The sequence below is a fragment of the Somniosus microcephalus genome, chromosome 5 (genome assembly GCF_052327205.1).
Source record: "Somniosus microcephalus isolate GS21.2 chromosome 5, FLI_Smic_1.0, whole genome shotgun sequence".
Taxonomy (NCBI): Eukaryota; Metazoa; Chordata; class Chondrichthyes; order Squaliformes; family Somniosidae; genus Somniosus; species Somniosus microcephalus.
This window is the reverse complement of record NC_140991.1, coordinates 164,267,699-164,284,072: the sequence shown is the minus strand read 5'-3', so window position 1 is coordinate 164,284,072 and position 16,374 is coordinate 164,267,699. Positions and strand designations below refer to the sequence as shown.

At 39.9% G+C, this 16,374-nt stretch overlaps 1 protein-coding gene across 1 annotated transcript in view; it reads left to right on the top strand.

Moving 5' to 3' along the window:
• Positions 1-523: 523 nt before the first annotated feature.
• meox2a (mesenchyme homeobox 2a) overlaps positions 524-16,374 on the top strand; it is a 70,616-nt gene continuing 54,765 nt past the window's right edge. The window contains exons 1-2 of the mRNA XM_085988393.1: positions 524-1,292; positions 4,766-4,938. Coding sequence (XP_085844519.1) covers positions 797-1,292; positions 4,766-4,938 — 669 coding nt within the window. The 5' untranslated portion in view covers positions 524-796. The remainder of the gene's footprint in view (positions 1,293-4,765; positions 4,939-16,374) is intronic.

Here is a 16,374-nt window from a genome sequence, read left to right as displayed (position 1 = left end):
CTAATTTACATTCCCATGACATCATCAGTTAGGAATTTATTCTGTCATCTGAAGATGTACATTTCTGTTTTCTTTAAGGATTCTGATGATAGGATTATTTTTTCTTTCTTTCATTCCTTGCTGCCTTTCTTGAAGACTCCTTGTATGAAAGCTGCAGACAGACTTTCCCCTGGCTCTTGAGACGCTGATTGACAGCCACAGGTTCCCCCCCCCCCCCACCCCCCTCCAAGGTACGAAACGTTATGGACATCTGACACCCCGGAGGTGCCAAGAAATTTTAGGAAAAAAGTTTGCCTCCTCTTCCATTGCAAAGCCACAAAGTTTTAAAATGGACAGCAGCAAAACAAAAACTATCTCGAGTAATGCAAAAGAAGAAAGCCTGCCCTTAACTTTGAGAAACGTTGTTTCTCTTTCTCTGTGCCTGCGAATTTCCGGTCATTAATTGCCATGATTTATGGGGCTGATGTTTTTTTGGAGGTAGCTTCACATGTGGTTGGGACCTTGCCTTAGATCCAGCCCCCCTCTCACGTTACAAAACTATTTATATATCTTCCACGATTTTCCCCTTAAAGCAGCTCCCTGGGACAACGTACGATTGGCTTCACTTGTCATCCGAGAATCAGGGTTAGCTGATGTGTGTGTGTGTGTGTGTGTTTATTCAGAGAACCCTGGCTGTTTAAAAGCGATCTGGATCAATCGCACTTTAAGACCCTTGCTTTTTTGGAAGCTGTTTACTTTGAAATCGAAGGTGCTTTGGATATAATTCCAGCCTCTTGGAATCTGAAACCCTGCTACCATGGATCATACAATATTTAGCTGCCTGCGCAGCTCACATGCCCCAGCCCAGAGCCTGCACCACTTCTCTCAGTCTCCACTGGCTCTTCATGGAAGATCAGACCATGTGGCTTTTCCAGAGCTGTCTTCTTCTTGTATCATAGCTGGATTTCCTAATGAAGAAAACATGTTTACAGCCCAGCGTCATCATCATCACCTACATCATCCCCATCGAGGTCATCAACAGCAGCAACAACAACAAGCGGCTGCCCAGGCTACCTGGCACATCCCCCAGATCTCCTCGCCCCCTCCTCTGGCCAGGCACGCACTCTGTGTCCAGTCGGAATCAGGACCCCCAGACCTGGGGACGAACCCCTCAAACCTGGTGAACAGCAATCCGAGCTTGGCCCCCAACAACCCGAACCTGGCGCCCTGTGTCCCTGGAGATTACGGGAGGCCGGCGGTCACTCCTGTGGAGATAGAGAAAAGGAACCCCAAGAGGAAAAGTGACGGCTCAGGTAAGCGACCAGCAACTCGGGGGCAACAGGTCAAGTCAACTATTTCTGTTTAAAAGTATTTAAGGTGAATATTCCCTCCCATTCTACAGATTCAAATCGTACATAGATTGTATAAAATCAGTTTATCTTCACTGGAATAACAGTGTTCAAACCTTCTTGTCTCGATCGGATTCATCCGGTGGGTCCCACCAGTTAACATCCCCCTTTAAAAACACGGATTTGATTTTTTTCCCCCGCAGCTTTTAACCGACCTGTTTTGGGCTAATCTGTCAAATATAAATACTGTAAGATCTTTTTGCCCCAGAACACTTCTGTTAAAAGAAAGCAGAGGTTTAACACAATGCATCGTCTAGACAAACCCCGCATTAAACACTGGACCGTCCTCAGGTCACACGCCGAACGGTGTGAAGCTCATTTCAGCGAGCGAGACTGTTGTAATCTTAGCGACGGCCGACAGAAACACAGAAGAAAAAGTTCAAGATATTGGGACCATCGTTTCCATTGGGGAGTCGCTTTATGTATTTCTGCGCTTAAACTACAATATTTAAACTGTTGCTGATCAAGCAAAGTAACAACTCAAAATACTGTCATCACATTTCATGCATTTAAAGTGGAATAAATTTAAATCCAGTTCCAATTTCAGTCGCATACACGCTGAAATGTAGGTTTTCGTGTTTTTCTATGCCAGTTATCATCCCAACCAGTTCGGCCTGTTTCTTACTTCAAAAACACAACTCACTAACACTTTCAATTTGAAAGAAAATCATGTTAATTTTTTTTCCTAAATAACAAATGCAATTTCTCAAACAGCTTTGCTTTTTAAACTTCCCATATAGAGCCCAGCATTCTTCAATCAATGCTCAGTCCAGACATTGACAACCTCAGTGTTTGTGCAATTTTGTTTCCAGAAGTTTTGCTGTCGTTAACTGTTCCAAATAGTGAAAACAATAGACTGTTCAAAAACGTGAACGACTCCAATAGTTAATAATGAATGATATTATCATCGAACAGGTCATCTCGTGGTGAACCAAGACAAGCATTCAATTAAATCACAGAACTGAGAGTGTCGTTTTGTACCAACAAGTGCATGCATCCTACTTGAAGCAAATCAAATGATTTTTAAACGTTTTATAATGGAAACTCTTTCTATATTCCAGTAAAAATACATACGCATTCTGTAACTTGAACTGAAAACCCCATGTTTAAAAACATCCTTTTTGATTTAAATGAAAAGAGGCAGATAAGAGATACGCAACATGATATTTCCACTTCATAAAAGTAAACATCTTTCTCCCAAGATGTATGTAAAAAAATTACCGAGATTTACATTGCAACAGTAAATCTATCGTTGGTTAATGGGCTGCATTTCCTCTGATTTCACATTCATCACCAAACCTTACAGAAATAGAGCATAGGCAGGAAATATAAAAGTCCTTTTCAGTTTCACTACAAAGACTGAACGTTTAAAGTGCAAAGGACCAGACTCCAGATTACTGTTTTTACACCTGCTGCCAGCACCATTTCGCCCCTCGGATTATTTGTATTCATGTCATGATGTAAACAAAGATGTAAGTCTTCAATGAGTCACACAGAGAACTCTTTACCCATTAACTTCGAAACTGCTTCTAGTCACGGTAACCGCTGGAGAGCCCGGTCCAGGAGACCACTCAGTGCTCGCGGGACAAAATAAATAGAACCAACATTTCAATGGACTGGAAACATGCAAATAATTGGCTAAACTCTGAAGATTAACTTAATGTCGTGTGGAACAGACATAAAATACAAAATAACAACAGAAAATGCTGGAAAAACTCAGCAGGTCAGGCAACATCCATGGAGAGAAAAAACCCATATAAGTGTTCCATTTGGAAATTTCTCAACTAAAAAATTCTCCCTCACTAACTTTCTTTACATAAATACACTCCAATTTTTAAATTTGTGTGTTAAGTATGGATATCCCTTTTTATACAATGTATCTTTATAAGAACATTATTTAATATAACCCTAATGATTACAAAAATAAGTAACATTGAACTTAATATTATAACAGGCTATTCTAAATCTTAAATATCCTTAGCAAGAACTGTTTTTTTTCAAGGGGTGTGAAAATTCGGCTTTATATTCCTATATTTTGTCCTAGTTATTTGTGGAAATTTAGAAAGCAGTCAATTAATTAATTGCCACATTGAATGGAGACCAAAAGAATCAAACTTAAATCTTTTTATCTGAGTGATTTTAGTTCCTTTACAATATACATTATATATATTTAATATTTAACAGAATACCTATACATAATTTTTTGTAAAATAACATAAGTTGCTTCAAAGGAGGATAATATAAAAGATCCTTTTGTTAATATTTTTACAAACTAATTATATTCAATCTACATTAAGAACATGTGTAAGGAATGCATTGTGCCTTTAAGGGGATATATTCATTAATCAACAATGAATTTGAATAAATATTTTGATATTGTTGGAAAGGTATTAATTTTAGCTTCAGTCCCCTGTGATTTTAGATTTGTATATGGTAATTTCCATATTTGTGACTTTACTTACCAGATAAGAATTATTTTTAACAATATATTTATAACCATGTTGAAGCTGGTTGACACAAAAAACAGCTCAAACAGTGAGTTGCAACCTCCTTAATCCCACGAAAATGCCCTTTCCCCAAAAGGAATGCATTTTATTTGTTAATTTATAAAATATTATTTTATTCATCTGTGTATGTGCTCAATGTTTTATAACTATTGCAAACTGAAGGGAGGTTCCTGGCATTAACCTTTAGACAGCAAAAAAGAAAATAGAAAGATAAAATGACAATACATGCTTTTGATGAGAAACTCACTGAAGAAAAGGGCAATTGTTAACATTCACTACCAGGCATTTACGTAATGTGTACACCTTGTAATAATACAGATAAAAAGTGTTCTCATTAAATGTTTTAGCATTGTATACAAGTAGCATACGGAATTTTCATTCTTAGTGTTGCCTTATGGGCATATATATAACTCTTATTACAAAATATTACAGTATAATACTCAGTAAGTGTTTTTCAAAAGTATAACAGGCCAGTTATTGGTATATGTGAAACTGAGGCCCCGTCTGCCTTCTCACATGGACATAAAAGATCCTATGGCACTATTTTGGAGATGAGCAAGGGAGATCTCCATGGTGTTCCTAGCCAATATTTATCCCTCAACCAATATCACTAAAAAAATAGATTATCTGGTCATTAACTCATTGCTGTTTGTGGGAGCTTGCTGTGCACAATTTGGCTGCTGTGTTTCCCACATTACAACAGTGACTACACTTCAAAAGTACTCCATTAGCTGTAAGGCACTTGAGACGTCCTGAGGTTGTGTAAGATGCTATATAAATGCAAGTTCTTTCTTACAATTAGAAGTACTTTTTTTGCTGTTAAATGATTATAAGAAATCTAAACTGGAATTATTGTGATGCTGGTTGTAGAGACACAAGAAGGCAGCTACAAGGGAGAGGTGAACAGCAAACCCAGGAAGGAAAGAACAGCCTTCACTAAAGAACAGATTAGGGAATTGGAAGCTGAGTTCGCTCATCACAACTACCTGACCAGACTGAGAAGATATGAGATAGCAGTAAATCTGGATCTCACTGAGAGACAGGTAGGATACAATGAAACATATTGATTTTAGAAAATACTTTTGAGAAACTAGTCACCAGGGACTTCAACTGAGACAGAGCACCGCGCTGCATACATATTTGTTCTGAATACCAGCGCAGACTGACAAATATAAATGACTGATGGGTGTAGCAAACAATTAACCTTTACTGAAAATATATGACCAGAGTTTAAAAATGTGACATAACTGTCAATCTAGGTCTTGATTATCACTACTCATCTATCTTAATTTGACATATCGCATTGAAATCGAATAAGGCATGCCATCTTAAGACTGATGAGCACCAAGTGGATTCAGGCCCATGGCTGTGACCAGAGATAGGGGTCGCATGAGATAGAATTACATGGGTCTTTTTTCTCATTTTTTAATCCTTTAAATTTTGCTTTTCTTTTCCAATTTCCCAGCTATCTTTATATCATTTCTATCTTATAAAACAATGCAGCCCTTTTTTGCTTCTGTTTATTGCCTTGTTACATAAAGTTTTATATATTCCATTAATTCAGATTCTTCTCACTTTAATGCCTCTGTGTTAATGAACAACATTAAATCTAATTATCTATGCAGTGTGTACTAGAAAATGAATTGGAAATCTTGAAAGGGATATTATCACTCCCATGAAGTTACCCGACATGCATTTTCCCCAATGCAATGCTATAATTGGTGTTGGGATAATGTTATTCATGTTAGAAAACATTACTTTAGTGTCATTTAACATGGCATGTTTATGACTTGTGACTTTTTCAGCTTTCCCTTACCAAAATGGCAGCTATTTAAAAAAAATCTAGTTACATGTTCGTACCTGTTGAGATTGTATTCACTTTGGGCTATGATAAAAGCAGCCTGGTTGAGGTTTCGCCCAGACTTTATAATGAAGGCTGCTCCCCATCACCTCAGGCACAGGCATCTATTACATTATTTGCATTGATGCATGACTGTACCAATGGTTGAATTCCAGTTTAAATTCGCAAGAGATTTACAACACAATTATGCCAGCCTGATGTGAATGTCCCAATTTGTAGCCCCACACAAGACTTTGAGCAGGAGGTGAACATTAGTTGCTATGAAATTTGATCTCAGAAATTAACTCCCCACCGTTTATACTTCCCTAGTTTCTTTGATTGTGCTGTAAATCCATAATGAGTGCAGTGCATGTGTGGATAGGGTATAAAAGTGCAATGCTGATAAACAATAAAATCTGTGATTAAAGCAAAAGGAAAGGTTTAGAGTTTTATTTCAGCGTGTGATCAATATATCTACACCTACCCATTAGTAAATAAAGAAGTAAATATAGAATATGTTTCCATATTTCACAACTCCCTATATAGAATAGGGAGTTGTGAAGTATGGAAACACAACACCGAGTGACACAAACCCTATAACTCAAGTCCTGTAGGCATAGATGAGCACTGGTCACTGCCCCATGAAGGTTTTTTTTAAATATAAGGCACTACTCTCTGACTTTTATTATGTTTTAAATAGAACTTTCTCACAGCTTTTTGGCTAGTTTACTGTTGTGAAGGCAGTGAGAGATCATTGTAGCATAACTGTTCAAAAACATTAAAATGAATTTAATTGTTAGCCTGCAACATACAGAAAAGTATTATGTATTCAACTGGATTTTTAGATCTTCACTTGGCTAAAGGTTAGACATGCTTTTAAAAAAATAAACAGCACACACAACTTTAAAAAAGAGGTTAAACCACTGATTTTGTTACAGTTTAAAAAAAAGTTTGGAGGCAACTCAGGGGAGTCATTAGCTACAGAGTGTATACCACCTGTATAAACTAAACATGCTTTGCATAAAATAAACACAAAATAGTGGCTCCCAGCGATATTTTGGTCAAAATTGTCAAACTATTTTCATGATCATAAGGATCACTAGGAATCATAGATTTACTTCCAAAATATTTTAACACAAAAAATTAAATGCACAGATTAAAAAGAAATAAAACCATGAATATACAACTTAATACAAATAAATATATTTCCAAAAAGTCACACTATTTATTACTAAATATAACACAGAATACAATTTAGCCTATTTTGTAATTGATAGTTTAAAATAAATATTTATTTTAGTTGCTATTTAATCTAATTTAATTTAATTAAATTTAAGTAATTTCAAAGAGGTAAGGATTTTTATAGAATAAAATTGGTTTACAAAAATTGTTATTTTAAAATGGCCCAGAAATTCGGGTCGGGGGCTTCCCGCGGGTGTAAGCCCCCGACCTGCACTTACCTAGCGCGCCGGCCGTTGAGCTGTGGGCCCGCGTGAAATTCCGATCCTGGGCCTGCTCCAACTGCCGGCGCGTAGTGCTTGCGTATCCCAGGGGCGCAGTTCATTCGAAGTGTCCCCTGGGATCACGTGGACCATGGGGAGCCAATCGGAGCAGGGAAATGCCCATTCATAAGTTTGACAGGAAGAGCTGTCAAAACGTATAAATACTACGGGCCCCAAAACATCACTAACTCTTCAAATAATTTTTTTTTTAAATCACATTTTTAAAATAAACTATAAATTACATGAAATAACTATTTTAAACAATAATTTAAATTTTTGAAAAAAATTATTTTATTTTCTAACGGGGCTAAAAATAAACTTACCTTTCTTTAAAGTATTTAAAAATAATAAACCTGTGGAAAAAATGTTTTAATTTTAATTAATTCACCACTTACCTTGTAAAAAGCAAGCCTTACGACTGCTTTTTAAATGTGTAAATTCTGCAGACTTACCCTCCCGGGAAAACCTGCAAAAAAAACCTAAGTTTGATGCGCACGCGCAGCCTCTCCTGCGCACGCGTTCGACCTCTGAACCCCTTCGTTCAGGGGAACGGAAGTTCTGGTTTCCCACGCATGCGCAGTGCATGCAGGAAACTGGCACTTCCGTTGGGCCTACGAGTGAGTACCCCATGGGTACTCACCCGTGGAGACCCGAATTTCTGGGCCATTATCTATATTTGAATCCTCTTTTAATCTGATTGTTCTATGAGCAAAGTCCCAACAACATCCTGGATATAACATAGAAACATAGAAGATAGGAGCAGGAGTAGGCCATTCGGCACCTCGAGCCTACTCCGCCATTAAATGAGATCATGGCTGATCATCCAAACTCAGTACCCTGTCCCTGCCTTCTCCCCATATCCCTTGATCCCTTTAGCCTTAAGAAATATATCTAACTCCTTCTTGAATATATTTAATGAATTGGTCTCTACTGCCTTCTTTGGTAGAGAATTCCACAGGTTCACCACTCTCTGGGTGAAGAAATTCCTCCTCATCTCTGTTCTAAATGGCTTACCCCTTATCCTTAGACTGTGACCCCTGGTTCTGGACTCCCCCGCCATCGGGAACATCCTTCCTGCATCTGGTCTGTCTAGTCCTGTCAGAATTTTAAAAGTTTCAATGAGTCCCCCTCTCGTTCTTCTAAACTCCAGCGAGTATAAGCCCAATTGACCCAATCTCTCCTCATACGTCATTCCTGCCATCCCAGGTATCAGTCTGGCGAATCTTGCCTGCACTCCCTCCATGGCAAGAAATTCCTTCCTCAGATAAGGCAACCAAAACTGCACACAATACTCAAGGTGTGGTCTCACCAAGGCCCTGTACAACTGCAGCAAGACATCCTTGTTCCTGTACTCGAACCCTCTCGCTACGAAGGCCAACATAACATTTGCCTTCTTAACCGCCTGCTGCACCTGCATGCTTACCTTCAGCGACTGGTGCACAAGGACACCCAGGTCTCGTTGCACTTCCCCTTCTCCCAATCTATTGACGTTCAGATAATAATCTGCCTTCCAGTTTTATTATGAGCCTCAGTTTAGCTCCTTGCTGCCTAAAATTATCTCATCATTCTATTCTTTGTGAATCAGATTACAAGCAACAACTTCATCCATCATCATAATCTATTCCCTGAAAGAATTCCAATATATTTCTGAAAGAGTAACAGAATTACACAGCTTAAATTAAACGACCGACTATTTTCAAAACTATGAAAACATTTTATTGCAGTGGTACAGGTTTAACGCTTGTGAACTATTTACTTTGCCATCAGGATCCTGTTAAATTATTTCATTTTACATAAATGGTGTGAATGTACAGTGTGGTAAAAAGATCAAATTTTATTAAAAAGGGACACAAATAAAAAAAAGGAAAGTAATGACAGTAATGTAACTGCTTGTACTACATGCTACTTACTGCACTAAGGTCACACAAATGATCCCCTTAGCCTCAAAAATAAAATAACCTTCAAATCACTTCTCCAATGAGGTTGCACAATTTCCAGCTCTGAAAAGCAGGACTGCCCTACTGCTGCCCCAACAAAAATCCACTGTCTGCGCCTTACTTTGTCCACTGCCCACAAATTATTACCAAATAATCTCAACAAATGTTCAATAAAAAACAAAACAAACTTACAAAGCTTAAAAAAAATGATCTGTTAGAATATACTGAGTATTTGATGGGAATGGGAGTGATGCTGCATTTATTCCATGACTGAGGCAGGCCCACTTAACTCACTTGTAGCTCACCTCTCACGGACTATGAATTCAGTCTCACACATGTGGTGATAATTTCACCCTCTACCCCATAATACAATTTCTTCCCATGGATATGTAGTGAAGGTTTCTAATTAAATGTAATGCTGTTCGACCAGATGCATTTCATATTTTTGTTAGTCTTTTTCCTTTGGCAGCTGGCTGTTGCTGCGAACATGACAGAAGCAAAATAACTGAGGAATAGCTTCACGGCTAATCCCCAAATTTTACAGGAAAGCTTCTGACAACATGAGCCTCCTTCTGTACAAAACTGGTTTGGGTCTGATGAAAACACTTTCAACTGCAATGCCATCTGGAATTTTAACTAAGTAGCTATGGGTGGAGTACTTTTCAAGCATTACAGGCAGCCTATAGTATTTTGATTAGTAACAAGACTGTGGTCAAAACAATGTTTTGCCAAAATCTGTGACTTCACTTTCCTCAGTGTCAAACATTGAACTATAACACAAACAATTGCACAAAACCTTTGAACATTAATTGAAGTTATCAGAATATTAGAATAAACGTTTACATTTTGTCATTTTTTATGCAGCCAGATTATAGGGTCATATTTCTTGAAATCTTTGGTAACAGATAAATATAATTAAACTAAACAGAAAAAAAATCAGCTCTGTAAAGTGTTGAAGTCTGGTAAGAAAAATGTCACAAAAACATTGCTGCCAAGAATCATAAGACTTTAAGAATTCTTGTTCAATATCTTTTAGTCTTTCACAGAGCTTGTTCTAGTTCAACCTCAGATTCATGCATCATTGTCGTGAAAAATATACTCAAGTACCAGTTTAATGAGTGTTAACAAAAGAACAGTAAATTGCATTTTAAAATAAATGTTAACTGCACTCTTTCACTTTATTACTGACATTCCCCCAAATCTCTGCATTAATTCCTGCCTTTACAAGCGCTGTGGTTATTTGATATCTCAATGTCCCATTTAATTCTTTTGCAACATTCTTAACTTAAAATCTTATATATTACATCTTTCCAAATGTGTGTAGTTACACCACAAACAAGCTTTCTCACATATTTCTCCACAGAATCCAATCTATAGATTAGAACAGAGAGCCTACCCTTTGGCTTGTGTCCAGAAGCTGTGAGCTTGAACAGCTTGCACTGGAAGAGCACTACTGTGCTTTTTAGAATCAAAAAATGTTGAATATTTGTTGAATATCAAACAGGGAAATGAAATTCAGCTGAAGAAGACCAGCATTAGCAGGAACCATCTGAACAATTACTGATTTTCTGAAAAAAGCACACAAGCCTATTAAGTCTTGTCCTTAGTAAATTTGTCTGATATGGTTAGGAAAATCCAAATTGCTTTCTAAATAAGCATTATAAATAAATACTAAGGCCAGAATTTTCCGAGGGGTCAGTGGATGGGATCAGTGGTGGGTCGAGGGAAATTTGATTTTTTTGACAGCGGGTCGGGATCCCACTGTTAAGTCGCCCCAACGCACCTTTTCCAAAGGCGCGTGTGTGATCTCCGATGCAACCCGACCCGCAGAGGCAGGCGACCAAATTAAACCAATTATTTGGTTGTTGACAGACCCTTAATGATGCTTTTAACCTTTCCTTTTAACTTTCACTGCTTGCCCACGGGGTCCACCCTGCTCGGGGACCATGTCTGTGAACCTGAGGTGGGAGTTGAATGGCCGTTGGTCCAGCTGTTTATTTGACAGCTTCAAATGTACAGTAAAAGCTCCCACCTGACAGATCATCACTTTCCACAGCCACAAGCTGTTTATCAGTCCATTTCCAGCACAAATTCAGCAGGCTTTCCACTTTCCACTCTCCATCCACTCTCACCTCATTGGAAGAACTCTCTCACCATTGACAGAATGCTTCTGTCATTTCTACTTCACTTGCCATCTATTCCATCAACATGGGTGCCCTTTATACTGTCTCACCTTGGTCCTCAGATTCCAACTACGATCAGCCCCAACACCAGCAACACCACCACCAACCTTCTCTGCAATCACCTGATGCTGCACAGGACAGAGCACCTGAGCACATTGCTGCCTGGTATGCCAGGGAGGGCCACAGATTTACTTCACTTGATGCTGTACACCATGGCTGCCACATGATGCGCCAGGTTGGCACCACCCCACACCAACACCATAAAGCATCCCTACAATGCCCAAGCCATTCCTTTCGCACTCACCAGCATTGTGGGGGGTACTGTTATGTCTCACCATTCACTGCAACTCACTAAGCCACTTCCAAAGCTGCAGACAAATCTGTCCAAGAACGCAAAGTGTTGAAAATAAAGGTTTCAATGTTTGACACCACATTAACAGAAGCTTTACATCAACATTGGATGAAACACCCAAGTGGCTACACTTGTGTGTTGTTAGTTGATATGATTGCACTAGGATGAGGGTGAGTGTGAGGGGTGGCTAGTGAGATGGGGATGTGATAATGTAGATAGAGAGAGGGATGGGTGGAGGTGCAAGGTAAGTTGGTGTGAGTAAGGATGTGCAGGAGTAGGGTAGGGAAGGCAGAGTGATGGGGATGTGATGAGAGGCACAGCAGGATGAAGATGAGCGTGGCTTTGTACTAATGTTTCCTGATCTAATGAGATCATTGAAAAGTTTGCAGCACTGCACCCAGGTCCTCCTGACGACATCCCTGCTTGTGACCTCCTCTGCAATGTGCTGTGACTCCCTCCATAAGCATATGGAGAGAGTCATGGGAGAACCTGGGTGCAGCCCTGTACTTCTGTGCAGTGATTGTCAGTTTTTGTAGCACTTCAATGTTGTAGAACACTGACAGCACAAACGTCAAAAGGAAGTTGGCCATGGTCCCTTTAAGGTAACCGACTGATAACGTGTCATGAATGATGTCACCAGACCCACTTCCTCTAATTGGTCTGGGAAACACGCTGGGCGGGCTTAACAAGCCCTATCAAAGTAAATTCAGAGTGGGATGGAGCCAGCAGCGGACTGCGACCCATCACCCGCCCCGGACCCGCCAAGTTGAGGGAAATCCCAGCCTAAGTCTCAGTAAAGTATCCTGATTGATGTTGTAAGTGTGGCTGTTGTCATATAGAAGTATAACGATTAAATATTGAGCCATGCATGTTGAAAGTGCTGTATTTGGTTTGGCTGGGTGCTGCACTCTGATAAACACATACCCTCACCTGACTTCATATACCTTCCCATGTTCTGCTCATCCAGCAGAGCCCCATCACAATGCTGGATCTCCAGAGCTGAGTTAGATAGATATCCCATGCCGCATACTCTTCTATTTATGGTGTGGGGATGCCGGAGTTGGACTGGGGTGGACAAATGTAAGAAATCACACAACACCAGGTTATAGTCCAACAGCTTTATTTGAAATCACAAGCTTTCGGAGCGCTGCTCCTTCTTCACCTGAAGAAGGAGCAGCGCTCCGAAAGCTTGTGATTTCAAATAAAGCTGTTGGGTTATAACCTGGTGTTGTGTGATTTCTTACATCTTCTATTTATGTCCACCAACCACCCCCTTCAACACCCCTCCTCCCCTCCAGCCAGCCCCCAAACACACACAAACACATGCACGATGATGAAGCCCTGTACAGGATCAAAGGCACAGAGCACACCTTTCCCCAAGCCTGACACTGCAGTTAAGCAATACAAACAAAAAAGGCAAAAATATGAATATATATCAAGAAATTTAAAGGTGTGGTTGGGTAGCAGAAAATCAACTTCGTCCAACTGATTTTAAATTGTCCAGATTATCTTCAATTCCTCCTTAGAATACATGAGGTCATCTCAAATTAAATAAATACAGAGAGACTTATATAACTAGAGATACACGTACAGCTACTGCAGTTAGCATGTGTGCACTTAATTTTTTTCATAGACCATTTTGTTTCTTTTTTAATAAAATACATTTTGGTGACCTCATCTAATAACGTCAATGACCAAACAATGCCCTAGGGTGATATTTTGAATATAAGCCTCCCAGCAACTGCTGCTGAAATACAGGGCCATTGGTTTAAGAATTGTTGTTTCCAGTGCTGAAAAACAAAAAAAATTCAGGATTGCTTTGACAACGTTGTTGTTATTCCGTGTCAATGAATGAGCCACATGCCTCTTAAAGCAGAATGGCCATATTTGGAACAGAGCAGGTAAATAGTTTTAAAAATAAAACCACAGGTTTAATATTCATCACTAATGACTATTTGAAGAATCAAGATGAAAGCAATAATCACAACCACACTTAACTTAGTCACTGATGCCACTGAGACAAGCAAAACTGGATACCTCAATAACATAGAACATCATTAATCCTTCAGAAAACTGATGCTGAACAACATGAGACATTTCTATAATCTTGATAGTTAAATAATGCACTGAATGGAGTTGTATGACATTAATAAAACAATAAAAAATTACTGATTTCGGGGGGAAAATTCGGTTGGTTTGCGCCTCCCGTTAGCACCCTAAGACGGCGCTAATAGGGCGCAAAGCAACTAGCGCCCGGGCGTGGCGATGTTTGCGCCGCTCGCAAAATTGACCAGACATTTTGCGGTGGTGCTAAACACTATCTCCACGATTGTGGCATCAGTCGAGCGTGCAACGCCCTGGTAGCGCCCCGAATCGGACATTGAGTGGCACCCCCTACCTTACTGCTTGCCGCTAGCAACAACAGGTTGAGGGGAGCGTTTTGCAGTCGGAAAGAGACTGGGGGAGTGCTATTTAAAGGCGACCACTTCCTGCCTTTTTTTGTTGGTGACATTTTTGCACCACGCATTCTAAAAGAGAGAGAGAGACTTCTGGAGCGATTCAACACTGTGTGAAGGAGTTTTGGGTACTGAGCAGCACTTTGCAGGTTCATTTTGATTTGACCTTCCTTGCATCGATTTAGAAGAGACTGTGGGGGCTGTACTCTGAGCTCTTTCCCTGGGCCTCTTGGGGTGTGGATGGAGAGTAAGATCGACCCTCCCCTTTATGAACTGGCCGGCGCCAGTGTGTCTGTGGTCCATTGCTGACTGACATCACATGAGCTTCGCCAGCGCTCTGAGGTAGCGCCTCGCTTCTCGGCGTTAGTGCCTTAAGAGAGGTGTGTAGAGCCTGATTTAGTGCTCCAATCGCCTCCAGGGGCGATAGAAGCCAAGTTTGCAGTCGGAGGCGATAATTAGCGCCAGGTGCTAAACTTGGCGCCCGGCCGATAATTGCGCCCCAAACGGGGCGATACCGAATTTCTCCCCCTTGATGTCCAAATCCTGCCTATGCTATCTTTGAACAATAGTTGAAATATCAAATTGATTTTAATATTCTCTTTCCCTAGTTGCTAGGGCTAGCATTTTAGAATTCAAATTCCAGAAGCTAAAGCTTTCTAGTTGTCTGTCTGGGATAGCTGCAGTACAGTAACCCAATTTAAAAAAAAATCTTTTAATTTATAAAGTTACTGAAAAATAAATCCTACTGCTGGAAAAAATGCTAAGTATAAATATTCCAGTGCCTCTTTCAGTTAGAATTTTTAGTTGGATCACATTTAAGAACATAAGAACATCAGAAATAGGAGCTGGATTGGCCATTTGGCCCTTCGAGCCTGCTCCGCTATTTGGTAAGATCATGCTGATCTTCTTCCTCAACTCCACCTTCCCGTACTATCCCCATGTCCCTTAATTTCCTTAGTTCCCAAAATTTATCGAGCTCTGTCTTGAATATACTCAACGACTGAGCAGCCACAGCTCTCTGGGGTAGAGAATTCCAAAGATTCACAGCTCTTTGAGTGAAGAAATTTCTTCTCATCTGAGTCCTAAATGACCAACCCCTTATTCGGAGATTGTGACCCTGTGTACTAGATTCCCCAGCCAGGGGAAACATTTTCGCAGCATTAACCCTGTCAAGCCCCTTAAGAATTTTATGTGTTTCAATTAGATCACCTCTCTCTCTTCTAAACTCTATGGAATATAGGCCTAGTCTACTCAATCTCTCCTCATAGGGCAAGCCACTCATCCCAGGAACCAGTCTAGTGAACCTCCGTTGCATTCCCTCTAAGGCAAGTATGTCTTTCCTTAGGTAGGGACACCAGAACTCTACACAGTACTCCAGGTGTGGCCTCACCAATGCCCTGTATAATTGTAGTAAGACTTCTTTACTCTTATACTCTAATCCCTTTGTAACAAAAGGTAACATACCATTTCCTTTCCTAATTGCTTGCTGTACCTGCATGTTAACTTTCTGTGATTCATGTTCAAGGACACCCAGGCCCCTCTGAATGCAAACATTTACCAGTCTCTCACCATGCAAAAAATATTCTGCTTTTTGTTTTTCCTACCAAAGTGGATAACTTCACACTCCCCCCACGTTGTATTCCATTTGCCTTGCTCATGCCCACTCAGTCAACCTGTCTATATCTCTCTGCAGCCTCTTTGCGTCCTCCTCACAGCTTACTTTCCCACCTAACTTTGTATCATCAGCAAACTTGGACACGTTACACTCAGTCCCTTCATCTAAGTCATTAATATAGATTGTAAATAGCTGAGGCCTAAGCACTGATGCTTGCAGTACCCCACTTGTTACAGCCTGTCAACCTGAAAAAGCCCCGTTTATTCCTACTCTCTGTTTTCTGTCCATTAACCAATCCTCAATCCATGCTAACATATTACCCCAAATCCCATGAGTCCTAATTTTATATAATAATCTCTTGTGTGGCACCTTAACGAATGCTTTTTGAAAATCTAAATACACTACATCCACTGGTTCCCCATATCCATCCTACTAGTTACATCTTCAAAAAACTCTAATAGATTTGTAAAACACGATTTCCCTTTCATAAAACCATGTTGACTCTGCCTAATCATATTACAATTTTCTAAGTGCCCTGTTACCACTTCCCTAATAATAGATTCTAGCATTTTGCCTGCTGCTGATGTCAGGCTA